This window comes from Gordionus sp. m RMFG-2023, chromosome 3 (assembly GCF_954871325.1).
Source record: "Gordionus sp. m RMFG-2023 chromosome 3, tfGorSpeb1-WG-v2, whole genome shotgun sequence".
Lineage (NCBI taxonomy): Eukaryota > Metazoa > Nematomorpha > Gordioida > Chordodea > Parachordodidae > Gordionus > Gordionus sp. m RMFG-2023.
Window position 1 is genome coordinate 49,636,553 of NC_088777.1, and position 18,613 is coordinate 49,655,165.

The 18,613-nt window shown below is 28.6% G+C and overlaps 2 protein-coding genes across 2 annotated transcripts; both read right to left on the reverse strand.

Moving 5' to 3' along the window:
* Nucleotides 1-3,986: 3,986 nt before the first annotated feature.
* On the reverse strand, nt 3,987-9,777 carry LOC135927078 (cation channel sperm-associated protein 3-like). The gene is made up of 5 exons (XM_065463014.1): nt 9,367-9,777; nt 6,780-6,962; nt 6,315-6,476; nt 5,185-5,283; nt 3,987-4,103 (listed from the first exon to the last, which is right to left on the reverse strand). The coding sequence occupies exons 1-5, from the start codon at nt 9,775-9,777 to the stop codon at nt 3,987-3,989; spliced, it is 972 nt and encodes a 323-aa protein (XP_065319086.1).
* A 7,540-nt stretch (nt 9,778-17,317) lies between these two features.
* LOC135927079 (uncharacterized) lies at nt 17,318-18,613 on the reverse strand. The gene has a single exon (XM_065463015.1). It carries the CDS (start codon nt 18,611-18,613, stop codon nt 17,318-17,320), a length of 1,296 nt encoding a protein of 431 aa, XP_065319087.1.

Below are 18,613 nucleotides of genomic sequence, written 5' to 3' on the forward strand. Positions count from 1 at the left end.
CAGGATAATAATGGTAGGAGACAACGTATGGTATAAAACATTCATACAAAACAAATGGGACAAAGGCATTGTCATCGAAAAAGAGAGTGAATTATTATATAGAATAGACACTGGTTGTAAAATAATAAGAAGACATATAGACCAAATAAAAAAGAGATCACGCGAGACAGTAACGGTGAACGAACCGATAAGAAATTTTGGAGGGGAAAGAGATGAAAGACCTGTAAGAGCAAAACGTTTACCTAGTCATTTCAAAGACTATGTAATGGCTGTCAAGGAATACGAAAATTATTTGGAAAAACAAATTATAAACAACACGCGATTTAATAAATATTAAAAAATAAGAAATAAAAATAATATTAATAAAAATTCACATTAAAAAATAAAAAATAAATTATCATTCTATATACCATTCGATTTGATTCTTATTCCACTATAATTCATTAAATGATAATGATAACGAACAAAGAGACGAACAAAGAGATGAACAAAAAGAAGTATGATGAGACGTTGAGATGATGAGGATGAAGAGGACAGAAGCAAGAGAAACTGGAATAGCAAAGAATTACTCAGAGAGAGAGAGATGTTAAGATGTGTAAATAGTTACAGAGGCGATTAAATTTAATTTTCAAGTTTAAATTTTTCTTATTTTAATGTTACTGTGCAAATGTTTTCAATTACTTTAAAACTATATATTGTCTTTTTTTTTATATACGATATACACATTTTTATTTTGATTGTAAATTTTGTGATTTCACGATCAGCTGTTAAATTTTTAGCAATTTTTTCCTAGTTTACTACACCCCATCCTAAACGATAAAAGCAAAAACGAGACCAATGTTTCATACCGGGCCTGAAAATTTTTTAAAAAAAATAAATCCGGGCCTGTCGTATATTATAAAACCAAATCTTTGAAATCGGCATTATTAGCTATAAAATCAAAAATGAATTTAAAAAAATGCGGGCCGAGACTGAAAATTTTTTAAAAAAAAAAAAAGCCGGGCCGGGTTTTAAAATATAAAACCCGGGCCGGACCGTGCAAATGGTACCTCTGCAGGTCTCTGTCTTTATATTTTAAGTCAAAATTTTTTTGAAATTCTATTATAGTAAACTTCTAAACGGAAGATTTCGTTTCCTCCTTATATCCCATCTATAAAACTGCCTATGGCGCATGCCTAACATTTTGCGAGCACAGCTCAAGTATACTAACACTAGCATTAAACCGTAAAAATTCAAACTTAGGATCAATCACTCTTCCCTTGTTCCTGTTGATGGAACGGTCGTTAACTAAAACCCATAATATCTTCATAAGACTAGGCAACACTGAAAAATTCTGGAAAATAATTTTCCCGGGGTAAAGATTAGAACAACCTCTGTTCTTTGATTTTACTATGAGTAGAATGGGGGGGGGAGGGTAAACCCTAAAAAAAAATAAAACCAACCTCCAAATTGTGTTTTCCTGATGAGTTAGAGTTTTAATTAATGTTTCCATCCACATCAAACTGGTCGAGGTATCTGTCATGGTTAAATAGTCATCGTGTGATAAGCTTTGGTAGAAATCGGCTAAGCTTTCATGGAAATTAGCGTGTTTCAAGTCCTGGTTTTATAGAAAAAAAAATGAATATTTCATGATTTTATGTTTAATTTTTTAAAAAATAGACATTTTACTCTTTACCCTGACGGGTACCTTTTTTCCTCGTTTGGTTGTGGAAGCGGAAAAAAATAGGAGGGGTGGTTTTTTTTAAAAATTAGCCAGTAAATATCTCACGTGTGCCCTCTATCGGGGGTTACCTCATTCTTTTTCTGGCTGAGTTACCCTAAAAAATGATAGTTTCATTATTTAGACCTGTTCAATATATATTCCTTTACTGGAGAAATGAAGTCATTATTGTTTATTTTTTTTTGTTTACTTTTATACTTCACTTCTGACTCCTATTAATAAACACTAGAGAAAATCATGAGACCAGCCAGTTTAGTTAGATTTCTGGGATCGAACTATTTTTACGAAACTCGGGTCTAGTGAAGAAAATCTAAAACTCAGGATAGGTGCCATTGTTGATCTCTGCTAATTATACTGATATGTGGTTAGTATATATCGTTTTTTCTCTCAGAATTCTGCTAAAATCACCTTCAATGTAAAAAGTGTCACTTTTCCCCCTTCCTTCCTTTCTTTCTTTATTTCTAATAAGATGACGCTGTATATGAGAAATATAAACGGATTTAAGCTATCTTTTTTAATATTCAATATAGTGCATGTTTTTGCATCATAAGTTATCCTTATATTCATAAAAATGCGTGTCTATATGATTAGGTATTCTGAGGCTCAGCACTACCGATTCGATCCCTAGGAACGCCAGTATTATTTTTCTTTTAAACCCAACCTCTTGGACAAGGTTTGGATAAGGTTAAATAAATATGGGGCCAGGTTGCAAATTTAAAAAAAAAAATTTTTTGCTATTTAGAAAGTTGGCTAATGTTTATCAAATATATATAAAATTACAAACCGGCACAGTATCAATTCCGGCCCGGATTTGTAGAAAAAATTAGCATGGCCTTTATTATTAATTTTTAAGGTTTTCCGGCCAGGCCCGGGTTTTTCTATTTTCAGACCAGGCCCGTATTTTTTTTTGTGAAACTTTTGACTGGCATTTAGAAAGATAATCTACCAATTCGGCATTTTACCTTTTTGATTTTTTTTTTAAAATTTAATTTAATTATTGAAGATTATTTTTTATTCAATACCAAAGAAAAAAGTTTTTTGGGTGAAATGTATTTTATTTACTTGGTCATAGACGTAGCCATAGTGGGGGATAGACATAGCAGGATAGAGTGAGAAGGGAATTCCCCTGAAATTAGCCTCTATTCGTAAACATCATCCCATTCCCACCCCTCTTCCCCCAAAAATGTATACTGTAGTATCTGTCGATTTGTAATTGACATTTATGGACATTTATGGACATTTTTCAAATATATTTTCTATAAGAAAAAAGTTGGACTTTTAAATTTCTTTATTTGATTTTAATGCATTTTTATTGTTTTATTATATTGTGAAAGTAATAAAAAAAGGTTTGGATGGATATTGAGGTATAAATAAATAAATAAATATAACATATGAAATTATTTTTACAACTTTAAATCATATTTTAACGCGTTTTTCAAAATTCAAAAACTGATTTTACCGGAAAAGGATTCCATCATGTTTGGAATACGTATCATATGAAATGTAGACAATTTTGTTGTCATTTATAATTTATATAAAAAATATATGGAAAACGGAATATAAACTAAATTAAGTTTAAAAGTTTGTAAAAAAAAAATGGTCTGAAATTCAGAGGGTAGGTATTCCAAACATTGGGGAACACATTTCCGGTCAGATTTTTAAATTTTTAAAAAAAATGCGGTCAAAAAAATGATTTAAAGTTAAAGAAATAACACATTGACGCTAACATATGTATCGGAGACCTGCAGACGTACCATTTGTACAACCCGGCCCGACCCAAATTTTTTTCAAAAAATTTATCCGGCCCGGCTCGGGTTTTTAAAAAAAAATATTTTTCAGGCCCGGCCCGGATTTTTTTAAAATATATTTTATATATTTTTGATTTTTACAGCTAATAATGGCGATTTCAAATATTTGCTTTTAAAATATACGGCCCGGCCCGGATATCCTTTTTAAAAAAATTTATAGGCCCGGCCCGGGTAAACTTAGGGCTGGGTCTGTAGGTCTCTGATATATATCAAAACCCAATATTTCGTAATTATATTTATTTATTTATATACCTCTTTATAAAAATTTATAGGCCTACAATACGTGGACCCTAAAGACCACAAATTACATTTATGGTTGGAAAAAAACCCAACTAATAAGACACCCCCCCCCCCACCAGCAAATCCTGGCTGCGCCTATGTATCTGGTACAGTAAAAAATATACGAGAATATAATTAAAAATCATTTTTTCTAAATAATTTGTATAAAATTTAATAATTTAATAGGTATTTTTGCAAGATCTTATGCGATCGTTATCTTTCGGAGCTATGACAATTTTGACGCGACTAGCCCTGGTCTCCCCTATATGTAGACAAATTAAAATTTGGTGATTTAACTAAAAAAATAAAAAAATTTAGAGATATAATAAATTTTTAAAAAAATTTTTACCTTTCTTTTTATAAACTTAGTTAAGTATTTTCTAACGAGTGAAATAATGCGATTTATCATTACAATTTTTAAATAGACTATAAAATTTTTTTTAAAATTTATATATGTAGTATTGTAAAATCAATACCATCTAAAATCAATTGTAAAATCAATACCGTATTGTAAAATCAATACCGTATTGTAAAATCAATACCGTATTGTAAAATCAATACCGTATTGTAAAATTAATACCGTATTGTAAAATCAATACCGTATTGTAAAATCAATACCGTATTGTAAAATCAATACCGTATTGTAAAATCAATACCGTATTGATAATGTATGACCGAATCTCAACTTTTACGAATAAAATTCTAAAATATAATTTAGGAAGCGATGAAAAAATATATAATAATAATAAATATTTTACAATTTTAAATGGCCGCCAAAACGATGAAAAAAATATATATAATGAATAAATTTTTTACAATTTTAATGGCCGTCAATATATATGAAGCGATGAAAACATTTCTTAAAAATCAATACGGTAATGATTCTACAATACCAAAATATTGCTACGATATTGAATCTACAATGATAATTTCAATACGGTATAGAAGGTACAACAATGGGTATTAATTTCACAATCCTACACCTACTTTATAAACCAAAAATATCTAATATTGGGATATATTTTTTTTAAAAAAATTTGATATTAGCCATGCCCTTCATGGGCCGGGCTTTAGTCCTGACCTGTAGGTCTCTAATTGGTGTTGTTAAATGCCTCGTTTTGAGCCGATCTTACGGGCTAACTCAATATTTTAGCCAGAAAAATATTGCTATAAGCCTCGAGATTACCTTTGTGCCTATCTATGAGCAAAATCTTTGGGTTTGCGGAATAGTTTTTCTGGACAAAATATTGAGTTGGCCGTGAAAATCAGCTCGAATTGAGTCCTTAAACAACGCTGCCTCTGATAATTACATTACCCGTTTTTTTTCAAAAAAATAGTTTATATATATATTTTAAATATTTTTTTGTAAAATTTTACCAAAGTATTCTGAATTTTCGTGATTTCCCTTTGGTACTTGGCAAATAAAATTTCCTTTTTCTTAGCCTTCAATTTTTCGTTGACAATTTCCTTTTCGTCCTTGGATCCATTTTTATATATTTTTTTTTAAATAAAAAAAAGATCAAAAAAATATATATATTTTATTAAAAATTTTGCTCAGAACAATTGCACTAGATTTTGTTTACTCACAATAAGGAAAAACAAATCCATGACAGTCAGCTGGTGTATAAAATTTCTCATTGGTGGTTATATTTAAAAAAAATAACTTAGAACACTATCCACGTTTTACAGAATAAAACCCGCCCAATCCTGAATTCACAATCAGGGCGAATTAGTATACTATAATAACAGCATATTTAGTAAGCTTCGCCACGAATTCGTGCGTGCTATCTTTAGCAGGATAACCCCTCATTCACAATTAGCGCGAAATTTGCGGCGGATATAATTAAATATCATCGTAAAATAGAGGCTACTGATTATTTTTTTTAAAAATCATTCACAAATTTGTCTAAACCAATTGGAATCCACTATTTTCTGCTCCTAATTTTAATATATTCACTGATTATTGTATGAGCTGAAAAAAAAGTGGCTCATTGCATCTCTATCTGTTATAAAATCAGGTTCCTTTTTATCAGGGGTCTGGTCCAAAAATTTAAAATTGTTTGGTTGGGAATTTTGAGACCACACACAAAATATGAGACCGTGGGCAACCCATCGAACACGGGGTAATATGAGTCAGGGGAGGGTTCGGACCTCTTTTAGAAAATCGGTTTTCGATTAAGTGTTATCAAAATTTCCGCTAAATAAAGTTTAATATTCCCGAACCCACGTTTTTTATCTTATTTTTCCCGAATGGAATCTTCAAACAGCCCCCAAACACCATATATAATTTACTGCTACTATTTTTGAGGAATAAGTTTTGTTTCCCTTCCTGAGAAAGAACCGATCTTTTGGTCGAAGTGAAATATAGAAGATCCGAAGAAAGTAGAAAAAATGGAAGGAAATTTTAATATATATTTCAAGTTATGCGCTCATATGAAATAAAAAAAAGATTTATCTAATAAAATATTATATGTTATTTTATAATTAGTTAACGTAAATTATTTTACTTTGAAAGAACTCAGAGCTTCGCTGATGTTCATCACAATAATGCCGGTGAAAATGTTCATCAATACAAAATTTCCCACCACCAAGGCCGTAACCGAAAAAAATCTTCCCAAACCAGGAGACGTGGCGTCCAACTCTGATTGAATATCTGTCCAACCTTCAGCCTAGATATTCATAAAAAATATATTACCTGAAATAGATTTTCTTTCTTTCTTTCTTTCTTTCTTTCTTTCTTTCTTTCTTTCTTTCTTTCTTTCTTTCTTTCTTTCTTTCTTTCTTTCTTTCTTTCTTTCTTTCTTTCTTTCTTTCTTTCTTTCTTTCTTTCTTTCTTTCTTTCTTTCTTTCTTTCTGTCTTTCTTATCTTCTTTCCTTCTTTCTTTTATTTTCATTTATTATTTTGCTTTCGAATGTTAACTCACTGATAATCATTATACTGTAAGAAATCATCATTTTTTATTTTTACAAACTGTGAGATAAGTTAGGATTGACAGAAGCGCTTCCCATAAATTTTTCCAATACCCTTCTTTATTAACCATATGCCCAAAAAGGTAGTATCCAAGTAAGGCGAACAAAAATATGACCAGAAAAATAAATATTATGACGTAGATCACAAATTTTGCCAAAGAATCTAACAAAGCATCCATCAGAACCTTTTGAATGTTAGAATAATTTTTTAAGTTTATAATTAGAGTGTCGAACCTTTTGAAATCTAGGCTAGGTTTGATACGATTCAGGGAGATAAAAAAATTATAAAGTCTTAGGTGACTTTGGTTAAAGAATAGAATTTATTAAGGTTTTGGTTCGGTTCATGTTCTGTAACCTTTCAACCTTGCAGTGGTACCATTTGCACGGCCAGGCCGGGATTTTATATTTTCAAACCCGAGTCGGGTATAAGGCCGGGCCTGAAGGTCCCTGCTTTTGTTCATAAAGGTGTAGTATTTTTTTTTTTTAATATATTTTATGATAAATATACACAAATATATATAAAAGTATGATTTACAACCACATAAATTAGAATATCATCTGATATATCTTCTTCCTTTTTTTACAATTTTGTTCTCTCTTCTGGTGATAGAATATATTTCAATCCCTAAAATTCTTCCATCCAACTTGTATAGCTTGGACAGACATGGCTATTGATACTAATAGATAGACCTTGAGTTGACTTTGATCTTCTTTTCCAAATATGCAAAAATATCAGAATTTTTTTTAACACTTGTTGGATCCCATTAAATGAATTTATAAAGGTATATTGTTATAATTTATTCTTTTATATTTCATTTGCAATATTTCTAAATCATATGGAAAGACATACTATGTGATCAAGTACTTCACATACATGTCAGTTGTTTTATAGTCCTGTCATTATTTTGTCACCTGAAAATAATATTTTTCGATATCGAGAACAGAATACGTCATTTTTTTAAAAAAGATTTATTTTCACCTGATCTTATGGAAGTAATTAGAAAAATTGGCAGAGTGTATTACCAAGTTTCTTCATTTCAATCGTGGCATTTTAAGCGAGATGAAAAAGAGAATCATCTTATATCCACCATTTTTTTTATAATGACAATGACCATGGACGAAATGTCATGTCAAGTTAAGCAGCTGGTCATCTTTAGTAGTTTTTTATAGTATATGCCTCTTTAACAGAGAATTGGGAAAAATAGGATGTATTTTTATTTTTGTATACAATCAATAATTACATTAAGTAAAGGAATTTTTTTTAAAGGATAAATTATCAGTAATATAGTATAATAGGGTAGACAGATAGTAATGAAGGCTTGAGGATTTAATCTAGAACGGTTATTAGGATGGTCGCACAGGAGACAGAAAAAAGACACTTTATTAAATTCAATCGATGAAAAATGATAGTCTTTATTGATTATATTATTAGAATATTGACGTTGATGTAATGTCTTTTTATTTTATAATATGGTTATACAAAAAAAAGCAAGTGGTGGCTAAGAAAATGAAAATATATATCAATATATATATATTTAATCGCCTTGAGATGTATTTATATACATGTTAATTTCATTGAATAAAAAGATAATATGAACATATTTAAATATACAATTACAACAAATTGAATAAGCGAAATATTTAAGAAGTATTTAAATATACAATGAATTACAACAAATTAAGCTAACATGTAACAGATAGCATTTACATAACTAATCTAATAATTGCAATAATAATTTTAAAATTACAAAATTACATAATCATATATTTTTTTTATTTGTAAAATAAAATTATTTAACATGCAAAAAAATTGTTAAAATAATCCTATATTCTAAATTTTTGCAAGTTTGCAAGTTAAATAATTTAATTTAAAAATAAATGTATGGAAATGCTTTCCCTATAGATATATATATATATATATATAATCTAAAGGAGATAAGATGATAACAAAAATTCATCATTTAATATTATAAAATAAAATCTACATCTACATCTTTAACCCTATTTATGGATGCCTTAAAAAAGGTTTGGTTAACTCTTCGCGGTTCGATATTCTGGTAATAATATCATTTTAGGACATTGTCTGTGGGGTAGCTGATCATGATTTAAGTTTCTTAATTCGGAATATATTTCTTAACGTTCCATCCTTACAGAAAGTCAGGCAGGGCACTCTATTTTTTTGATTCCTCCTTCTTAATAGTCTGCTTTTCTTTAATTCCTAAATTAAAATGTCATTCAAAATTCTAGGGACTTCCACTACGCAGTGGAGGTGAGGTGGGGGTATAACGCAAGATTGCAATGGCGGAGGGAGTAGGTATAGTTATGACACATGAACATCATTAAAGGTAGGGAGTTTTGATTTAGATTTTCCTTTTTTGATGCTAATTTGGATTTTTTTTTCTTCTAATTTTGATTGGGTAGAAGGGGGGGGGGATCCGGCACTTGGGTAAAATTTTTAAGAGAAGTAAAATAGACATTGGCTTGGAGGTTGTAGAAGCCCCCAGGCCTCGACTATTTTATTTAAATTGTATTTATTCATCATGATAAAATTAATAGGCAAAATTCAATTAGACACCATTTAAGATATACCTGCAGTTCCTTAATCAAAGTGATCAGCCTAAGAGTTCTCAGTGTTTTGAGGATCCGAATAAAGGCAGAAATTTGAGCCACTGTCCCGAACTGAATTGGATATAAAATGTTGATCATATTTTGAACGGCGAAACCGCAAAGAATACAAAAGTCAACAATGTTATAAAAGCTTTTCCAATATTTGAGTCGCAAGACGTATATTTTGAGGAGGAATTCCGTCAGGAATAGTCCGTAAAAGATTTCGTTCACTATCATGAATATATCGTTGTAAGGTTTCCTTATAAAAACATCGGCTTCGAGGGACAAACTAACCGCGTTTAACAACACCAAAAACATTATGCCGTTAGTAAAAATTGAGGACTCCAAGATAGACTTACATAAATATCTAACACCACCGTTAGTCGTAGACATGTATCAAAATAAGTCGTTTGTATTTTGCTCAAAATTTTTTTTTTTTATATATCTTTCCGATAATTAGAATTATATATATATTATTGTTGTCAAAAGAGTTATTTATTTTTAATTCAAATCACATAACAATTGTTGGGTTTGATTATTTTTTAATGTCGCTAACAAAATATCATGTTTGGAACATTAATCCTTAATTTTTAAAACTATTTTCTTATTAATAACCAATAATTTATATAAAGTTAATAATAAGATTTAAGGGTATAATTTGATTTTCTAACATCATTTTAATTTAAAAAACATATTTGCAAAACAATGGTTATATATTGTATATTAATAATTTAACTCCTATTTTTTATTGAAAAGCTCTACCCCCCCCCCCTACCTTTAAAGTAAAGCTACAGACACGACACTATAACGATTAGAGGCGAACTGGGAAGCTAAAGGCCAGTGGGACATTTCTAAAATGCCCTATGTGGTCTTCCCCCACCAAACCTCTCTTTACGGGCCTATGTCTGCGTATGCCTGGCATGAGGGGCCTTGCATTAATTAATTAATTTGAAACCTAATACACAATAAATTTGATAGTTAGGGAATAAAATTAGAATACTATTATGATTTAAAGGAAGTGATATCAAAGTGAAATCGTAACATTGCATGAAGGTAAAGAAGAATCTAACGGAGTTTCATGTTGATGTAGTTGTAAATGTTATATCTTCGTTAAATATATATGATTAATTTACCCGGCTTTAAATTTTAGGCTTGTTTATATGAGAAAATCAGATATCATATTACGAATATCCAAAACTTATCATTGGTATGATTTATAATACGTACAGATTGATATTATAGAAAGTGATTTAGATTGAACTTTTTTTGGAATGAACTGGAATCTCAGGTAAAGTTGTATTATCAAATATTTTTGAACATTAGGAAGATAAAAAAAGACAACATTAGTTGTATTGGATCTCACCATCTATCGTAACTTCTTTACAAGATATAATGTAATTTTTCTGCTCGTCTTACCTTTGTATTTTCCATTTTTTTTAAAAAAATTATAAATTGTGCATACATGATTATATAAAAAAATATATTTTTTAATTTAAAATTTAGATGTTATTTTGAAAATTAGCTATTAGTAAGATATCAATAATTTAATTTTTTATTTCTTTATATTTAATTATTTAGGTCACAATTAACATATAGATGTCACGTTTGAATGAAAAAATCCTATTTTAAGTTAAGAGGATTAATAAGTAAATGATGCCCTAAAGTTCCCCACGCTACCCTAGAAAATCCTTAAAAAATTTACATTGGGTTAAATAATAGGTTGTACAAGGTAAATTAGTTACCAATTATCATATCAATCTAAATTAAATTGATTCAATTTAAATTAACTATTTTTATATGAGTTTAGTTAAATTCTAAATTTGGTAATACCACATAAGTCATATTTTATATTTAAAAATATATGATTATATGATTCCTTAAAGTAGAGAGGAAATTTTATAATATTTAGAATTTTATAATATTTAGTGCGCAAGATAAAAGAATCCCACATAAGTATTTTAAATCAGGGGCAGGGAAAATGTTTTTTTTTGGCTAGACTGGGTAATTTTTTTTTCAACTTAAAATTAATGTCTTGTTCAAAATTTGTTTTTGTGGCAAAATTAAAATGATTACAAAAATCATTTTTTAAAAAATAAAAATATTTAATTAAAATAATTATTTTAGGAATTTTTGTTTTGTTTGTGTAATTTATTAATTTTATTTCAATCCATTCCCATTTAAATATTTATATACAACTGTAAATGATAATGTACTATTTACTATCACTATAAATATTGCACGTTGAGGCTATTAATTTTAAGTCAATAATAATGCGAAAATATTTAATCCTTATATAATTTCAATTGGATCCCCATTTTTAGAACCAATCAAAACAAAGAAATCATTTTATTTTTCGACAATTAAGGTCTGAACCTTTAAATCTAATTTTTTTATATTTCCTCAATAGTATTAGTGCCAATAATTTCACCAGAAAATTTAAATTTTATATTTAAAAAAATTTTTTAAATTTATTTTGTATTAATGCAAATTCAGATTTTATACCAATTTTAAAATATTTCTTTCCTAATGGCCCCCAAATTTTTTAAATCTGAAGGCCCCTTAAGACCTTTTCCCGCTAAGGTTATTCTCCAGTCATCGCCTGATAACAATCCGACCTCATATTTTATAATCGAATGTTTTAAATATTCTGCATTTATTTTACATTGAAATTTAATTTTTTATCAGATTTCCTTATATCTTGTCATTCATTAGCCTCTTATATTTATTGATCAAAACAAATTTTCTTTACAAGATTAATTGCTTTATCTTTCATTTTATTGGCATAGGATACGCATAGAGTTACGTAATCACCCATGAAGAAATCGGCAGCTGAGACTAAAGTTTTAGGCTTGGTATGGATTCGAAAAAAAATTTACCTTTAATACCCATCACAGTATTTTATGTAAACTTTATAAACTTGTCCAGATTTTTATTTTTGATTATTTTTGTTTGGCTCGGCCCTTAGGTCAAATTTTGTTATTTTGGCTCAATTCTGCAAATTGTTGCAAAGGAAAATTGAATATATGAGCATTAAATAAATATTAAAGCTACATTATATGATTTTCTATTGATATAATTAAATTTTTAAATTCTCTACCATTATTACATGAAAATGGCTACGTGATTATAAATATATATTTTTAAATTATTATGAATATTTTTCACAAGATAAATTTTACATCCAAATCATAATTTTATTAAACCCTTATTCAATTCTATAAATTACATCATCACAATAATTACATTTTTTACTTCTGAGAATTCAATCATGAATATATTCTTTTTTCATTTAAATATCCCAAAAATAAAATAGAATGCAATGCACGTTGACTAATAATGATAATAAATATTAAATAAAATAATTTATATAAAAATATTGTACGTAAATCATATGAGTAGACACGATTATTTTTATGATAATAATACAAAAAAAGTAGAGAGTATAATTAGTATAAGATAGTCTAAGACTGAGAGTCATCTCTTATTTGGGCCTCTTTTCTTAAATTGGAATTCACTATTATCATTAATAACAAGAAAGATAAAAAAATATATTAAATTAACTATAGCATCTTCATTCACAAATAAACATCTTCTCAAACCTATAACTATTTAAGAGCATTACGCTACTAAAAGCTTTTCGAAGCAATCAAGTAAATTTTTTTATTCTTTAGTAAAAAATAATGTGAATAAAAACTTTTAAATACAAGTATTGCAAATTCTTGGACTCAATTGAAAAATAGTTCACTTATATTTTTCATTTATAAATAGATTTCTACAATTTTGCAACAATTATCCTAAAATTTCGAATGGAGCAAGAATTTTCTATAGTCTTTTAATCGGATGAGGTTTAACATTATCTTATATTTGATGCATTCATTAAAATTGTCATGCATCTTTTCGAAAAGAATCTTTTCTTGAAAGCTTTCAACAAATCCCCTTTATATAATGATAAAATAATAATAGGATTAATAAGAAATAGAACTAGAATAAACGACCCCAAACCCAGACCAAGTCATTTTTTGAGACGAAAGTTAGAAGTCGCAACTCAACCATTTTACGCACCAGATAATCGCCCACAATATGAAAAATGTTCAAGGAAAATGCGATATAATGAAGATTATCATAAACATTTAGAAGAAAATATACCATTTGATTTGAAAGAAATTACTTTTGAGAATTTTTTGGCAAAACAACTCAGAAGCTTTTTTGATTATCCATTAATTTCATTTTTTCATGTTTTACCATCACCTAAAGGGACTATGTTTCACATGAGAATGTATTTAAGAAAAAATTATTTTGTATTCAGAAAGAGTAATTATTTAGTTGCTCAGAAAGCATTAATTGGTACAAAGTTTGCCAACATAATTCCACTCTTTAAAATGCAAACACCTATGATAATAAAGAAAGAGATGGATTTAGTTGGGCTTGGAAACATTATCTCATTACACAAGCATCTTATATTATTAGGAGGATTACTCTTTGGTCAATATCTTTCTGCTAGTCAAATTGAATATTTAATCAAAGCAAAAGATCAAAAAACATTAGTTAGCACTTTATTAAGTAATTTATCTCAACCGATGCATTCGATAACAAATAATTTAAATTATCAATTAACTAATTTGTCTCATATTTTGAGCAATATAACTCATAAATAAATATTTTATCAAAAATTTAATAATAGTATTTCTATATTAAGTTAATACGTTTATCTAAAGTCATAATTCCAAAATATTATTCTTATATTTTATATATTGGGAACACTATTTTTGTAAGATATTTTTAAATAATATAATATTATCTTTTGACACCATATATTGACTCAGAGTTTGACATTTTAATGGAAAACTTTAATAAACCAAGATAAAAGAGTAGATCGTAATAATTTATTTTAATCATAATCAATATTATAAATTTCTATGTAAGATCTTCAAACATTTTTAAAGTTAAATTACCTCAATTAACCTCAGTTAATTACCAGTTTCTTGGTACAATGGAATGTAATATCTATACCTGCTGGCATAACTATTTCTGTAATTTCTATGAAACTTTGTGAGTCAGAATAAGAACAATCTCTTAACTGATCTGTATGTCTCCAATGTTTTCTCAGAAGTTTAAATAATATATAAATGAAATTGTCCTCTTTTATCACTCCCTCTCTCCAACCTTTGATTCTTTTTGTTCAACCAAACTGGTCATGAAATATTTAATTCTTCCTTTCAAATGTAAATAATGATTTTGACTTAGTCTCTTAATTCCTTTTTCAATCTCATATTCTTTATTTGGTCCAAATGTATTTTTCTTGTATTCAAAACATATTTTGATATAATTTTTTATATCAATATCACACCTAAGCCACACACAATAAAATCTAAAAATTTACATTTTAACCAAGGTTTCCCCAATGAATTAATTTTAGCACTGCGTTCCTTAATTTATTTAATAACCAATCTTTCATTCCATGATATCACTATTGACATATAACTTCCGGTCGATTATAAAATTTATTAATTTCTTTATCTTTGTGACAATCAAATATTTATGGAATATATCATGCTATATTTTAATGATAGTCATGCTTCAACTCTTTAGGAAAATTTTTTCTGACAAATGCATGTCATTGAAATTTATCATTTAAGGCTCTAAAATATGTAGGAATCTTGATTCTCTTCTTCTCCAATATTGGAAGCCTTGATAATGTACCCACGATCTCATTTTTACTTTTAGTCCTATATTCAATAAATCTATAAGAAGCCATCTTTCATGCCTAATGAGTTAAAATTTTAGGCAGATCTTGTTTCTCCACATTAATTGCTCTAATGGTTTTAGGGTTAGTTTTAAGTAGGCCTATTCAAAAAAGAATTAAATCAAATGATGACGAATACAAATAATTTGATTCGAATAATAACAAATTATTCGGAATATTTAATAAATTCCTTTTAATAGAATCCTGTCATTTCTTCATTCCATTCTTTAAAATATTTACAGGAATAATTAAAAAATTGCTTCATCACTACTTCCGCTTTTAAAATTGATAAAGATAACCGATTGCGATCTTTCCGTTAAAAATTTTTTATTGAACTAAATATGCGCTCTGAATCGGCATTCGAATGCGGTAATAATTATATTTTAAATTGAAAAGATTTCGGAGATCGAAAAAAAATAATCAAAAACTTTGCTCCTTTTTTTAAAAATGGGTGATTGAATTAAAATTAAAAAAAATGATAGCGTATAGTGAGTGATTAAGCTCATTTTAATTTTATTATTTCAAAAAAATTTAAAATAAAATCGGATGATTTTTTTATAGAAAATACAGCGTGTTTTGACGTAAACTAATAATAATCGGGAGATTTGGTAACCCTGATGAAAATACTTCTGATAAAATAATTATGTTTGATGTTAAGGTTGGCAAAATTTCCTCACAAAAGAGGGCGATTATATGGGATTCAATACAGACGAAGACTGCTTACAATCATTGCAAGGGTATTGTAAATGTAAAGGAAAAACAACACTCCCTCTTATTAATCATTACAATAAGTTCCATTCATACTCAAGTAATAATATTTGTAGTAAAATAGACACTTTTTAAAGCGCAAATCATGAATTTCTATATCTAAAAAAATTTATCTTAATGATAACTTGCTACAGATAATTTATAAATAATAATATACCCTTTAAAACTGTTGTAAGTGATCTTGACTATTATGAAATTGTATATGTACAATACATTTGCTAAAAGAACAGTTGGTTAAAGAAATAATATAAAATAAAAGTCAGATTAATTTTCATTTGATGTTGACCAGCCCAACACAAGTTCTTTTGTTTTAGGGCTAACATCTCATTATATTGAAGAAATTTTTAATTATTTTTCTATGTTCTTACAATAAATGAAACACATTCAAAGAGAAAATATATTGAAAGCATTTGGTAAAAATTTTAATTTGCAACAACATTAAAGAATACAACTAATAATAAAAGCTTTTTTGATACATTTACTTGAAATATCTATTAATCAGAATAGGACAGATCCGATGGTTTGCTCATGTAATTGATTAATTTTCTACCCTATTTAAAACAAAGAAACGTTGTTAGAGTCATTCGTAATCCCCCTAAAAAGCTAAATTTGTTTTAAAATATATGTTAAATATATTCTCCTCCACTCTCCCGGTTATGATTAAACCCACATTTATGATATTTTACTTTGTTATAATCTTTATCAAAGATATTATTATATTTAGCTTTATTATAGTCATTATCAAACGTATTCGTTTAAAAAAAAATGTTAATAATTATTATTATTCATCTTATTGACAACCGACATATTTTTATTCGCCATTTCTTTATCTGCACACTCATATGCGAATGCCAGATCAAGAATATATTGCATTAATACCTGCTATGTGTATCGTGTTAGCGTGGAGTCACTTTGTATAATAAGTGGGTTATTTATGATTAATATTTTTGATTTTTTTTGCGCATTCATTAATTTAATTTTACGTGATATATAGCGCATCGCCCTCTAACGTTGAATACACAACAGAGCTACGCTAGGTTTTCCTCATTTCCATCTAATTGGAATTTAATAATTTTGGAGAGAAAAAAATATGAGGAGCCCTCCACACGTTTGTGGGCAAGCCGCACGTACTTGTACGCACAACATTTATAAGAAATGTTATTAAAACGTCTATAGGCTTAAAGGAAAAAGAGCGGGACCAAAAAATAGCCTATACCCAAGAACTGCATTTGAAATTAATTACTTTAAAGGTGGGAGATGGATAACTTAATTTAAAAAATTTTACTGTATTAAAACAAGTTTATTTATTTTTGAGGTAAATTAAAGAAAAATACTTTCGAGAGGAGTAAATCCACATAAGAAATCGAAAAAGAAAAAGGTATGTGAACGAGAGGTCCCCAGGAACAATTTTCATCTGAAATATCAATCTTTGATGCGAAAGAGTTTTCTGATAGACCTTTTGCAATTATTAAGCTTTATAAATTGTTTCATGTTTACATTCAGCTCCATCACGTCTTTTATAACTTTGTAATACCATAACGATTTGTATTTAGTATACTGTTTCCCTTTATGTGTATATAACCAAGCGATAGCATCATGTGCAAGGTTGTGATCTGAATTCCTTATTATATGGGCTAGGAACTGTATCCGTCGTTTTTTTAGCGTAATATTTATCGGAGTGTGGCTAGCGTTCCTCCAGAGGTTAGAGTTAGAGATGACTCTGGGATAAAAAATACCATTTATCGTTCTCAGACAATTGTTTATAAAGGATTGTATACGTCTTAGGTCAGTCTTGTTAGCTTCCCATATGTCACTTCCGTATAATAAAATGGGGATAATCGTAGAGTTGAATAGCCTCAACCTCGTGAAAACCGATATTTTCTTAGACCTCCAGATTTTCATGTACATATAGAACGCCCTTTTGGCTTTTTGCGTTCTAATCTTCATTTCCTCCTTGCATTCACCTTTGTTATTGAGCATCACACCCAGGTATTTGATATTATCTACTTTTTTGATAACGTTGCCGCCTACCAAAAGATTTTGGAGTGGTGGTGTATTTGGCGAGGGAAGAATAACCGTTTTATTGAAATTAATTTTTAGACCAACTCTGAGGCTTATGGTTTTGATTAGGTGAATCAGGCTTACAGTCTCTTCAATATTTTTTGATATTACGACAATATTGTCGACATACGAAACGATCCTATTAACAAAGTGAAAGTTTTCATTTGACACAAAGTCTGCCAAGTCGGCAGCAACATTTACCTCCTTTATGACTTTATTTATTATGATGTTAAAAAGGAGCGGTGGGGTGCAACCTTGTCTTACTCCTTTTTTTATCTTAAAGTAGGGTGATATTTTATCGTTTGTTTTAAAGCATGAAATTAATTTGAAATAATGGTTTTTTAAGATGGAGATAATATTTGGTTCGATGCCGCACTCTGATAATGCTTCCAATAAGGCGTTATGGTCTACATTATCAAAGGCCCTACTAAAATCAATAAAAGTGTAATAAGAGGGAATCTTGTATTTCCAGCACTTTTGCATAATTATTTTTAGTGATAAAATAGGTTCCAAAATGTTTTTATTAGGCCTATATGCGCAGATATATTTAGAAAGATGGTGGGGCGTTGAAGTTAAGATCCTGTTTTTGATAAGTGTCATAAAGACTTTTGATACACAGGAGGTGAGAGCTACTGCCAGATAGTCCGCGAATTTCAT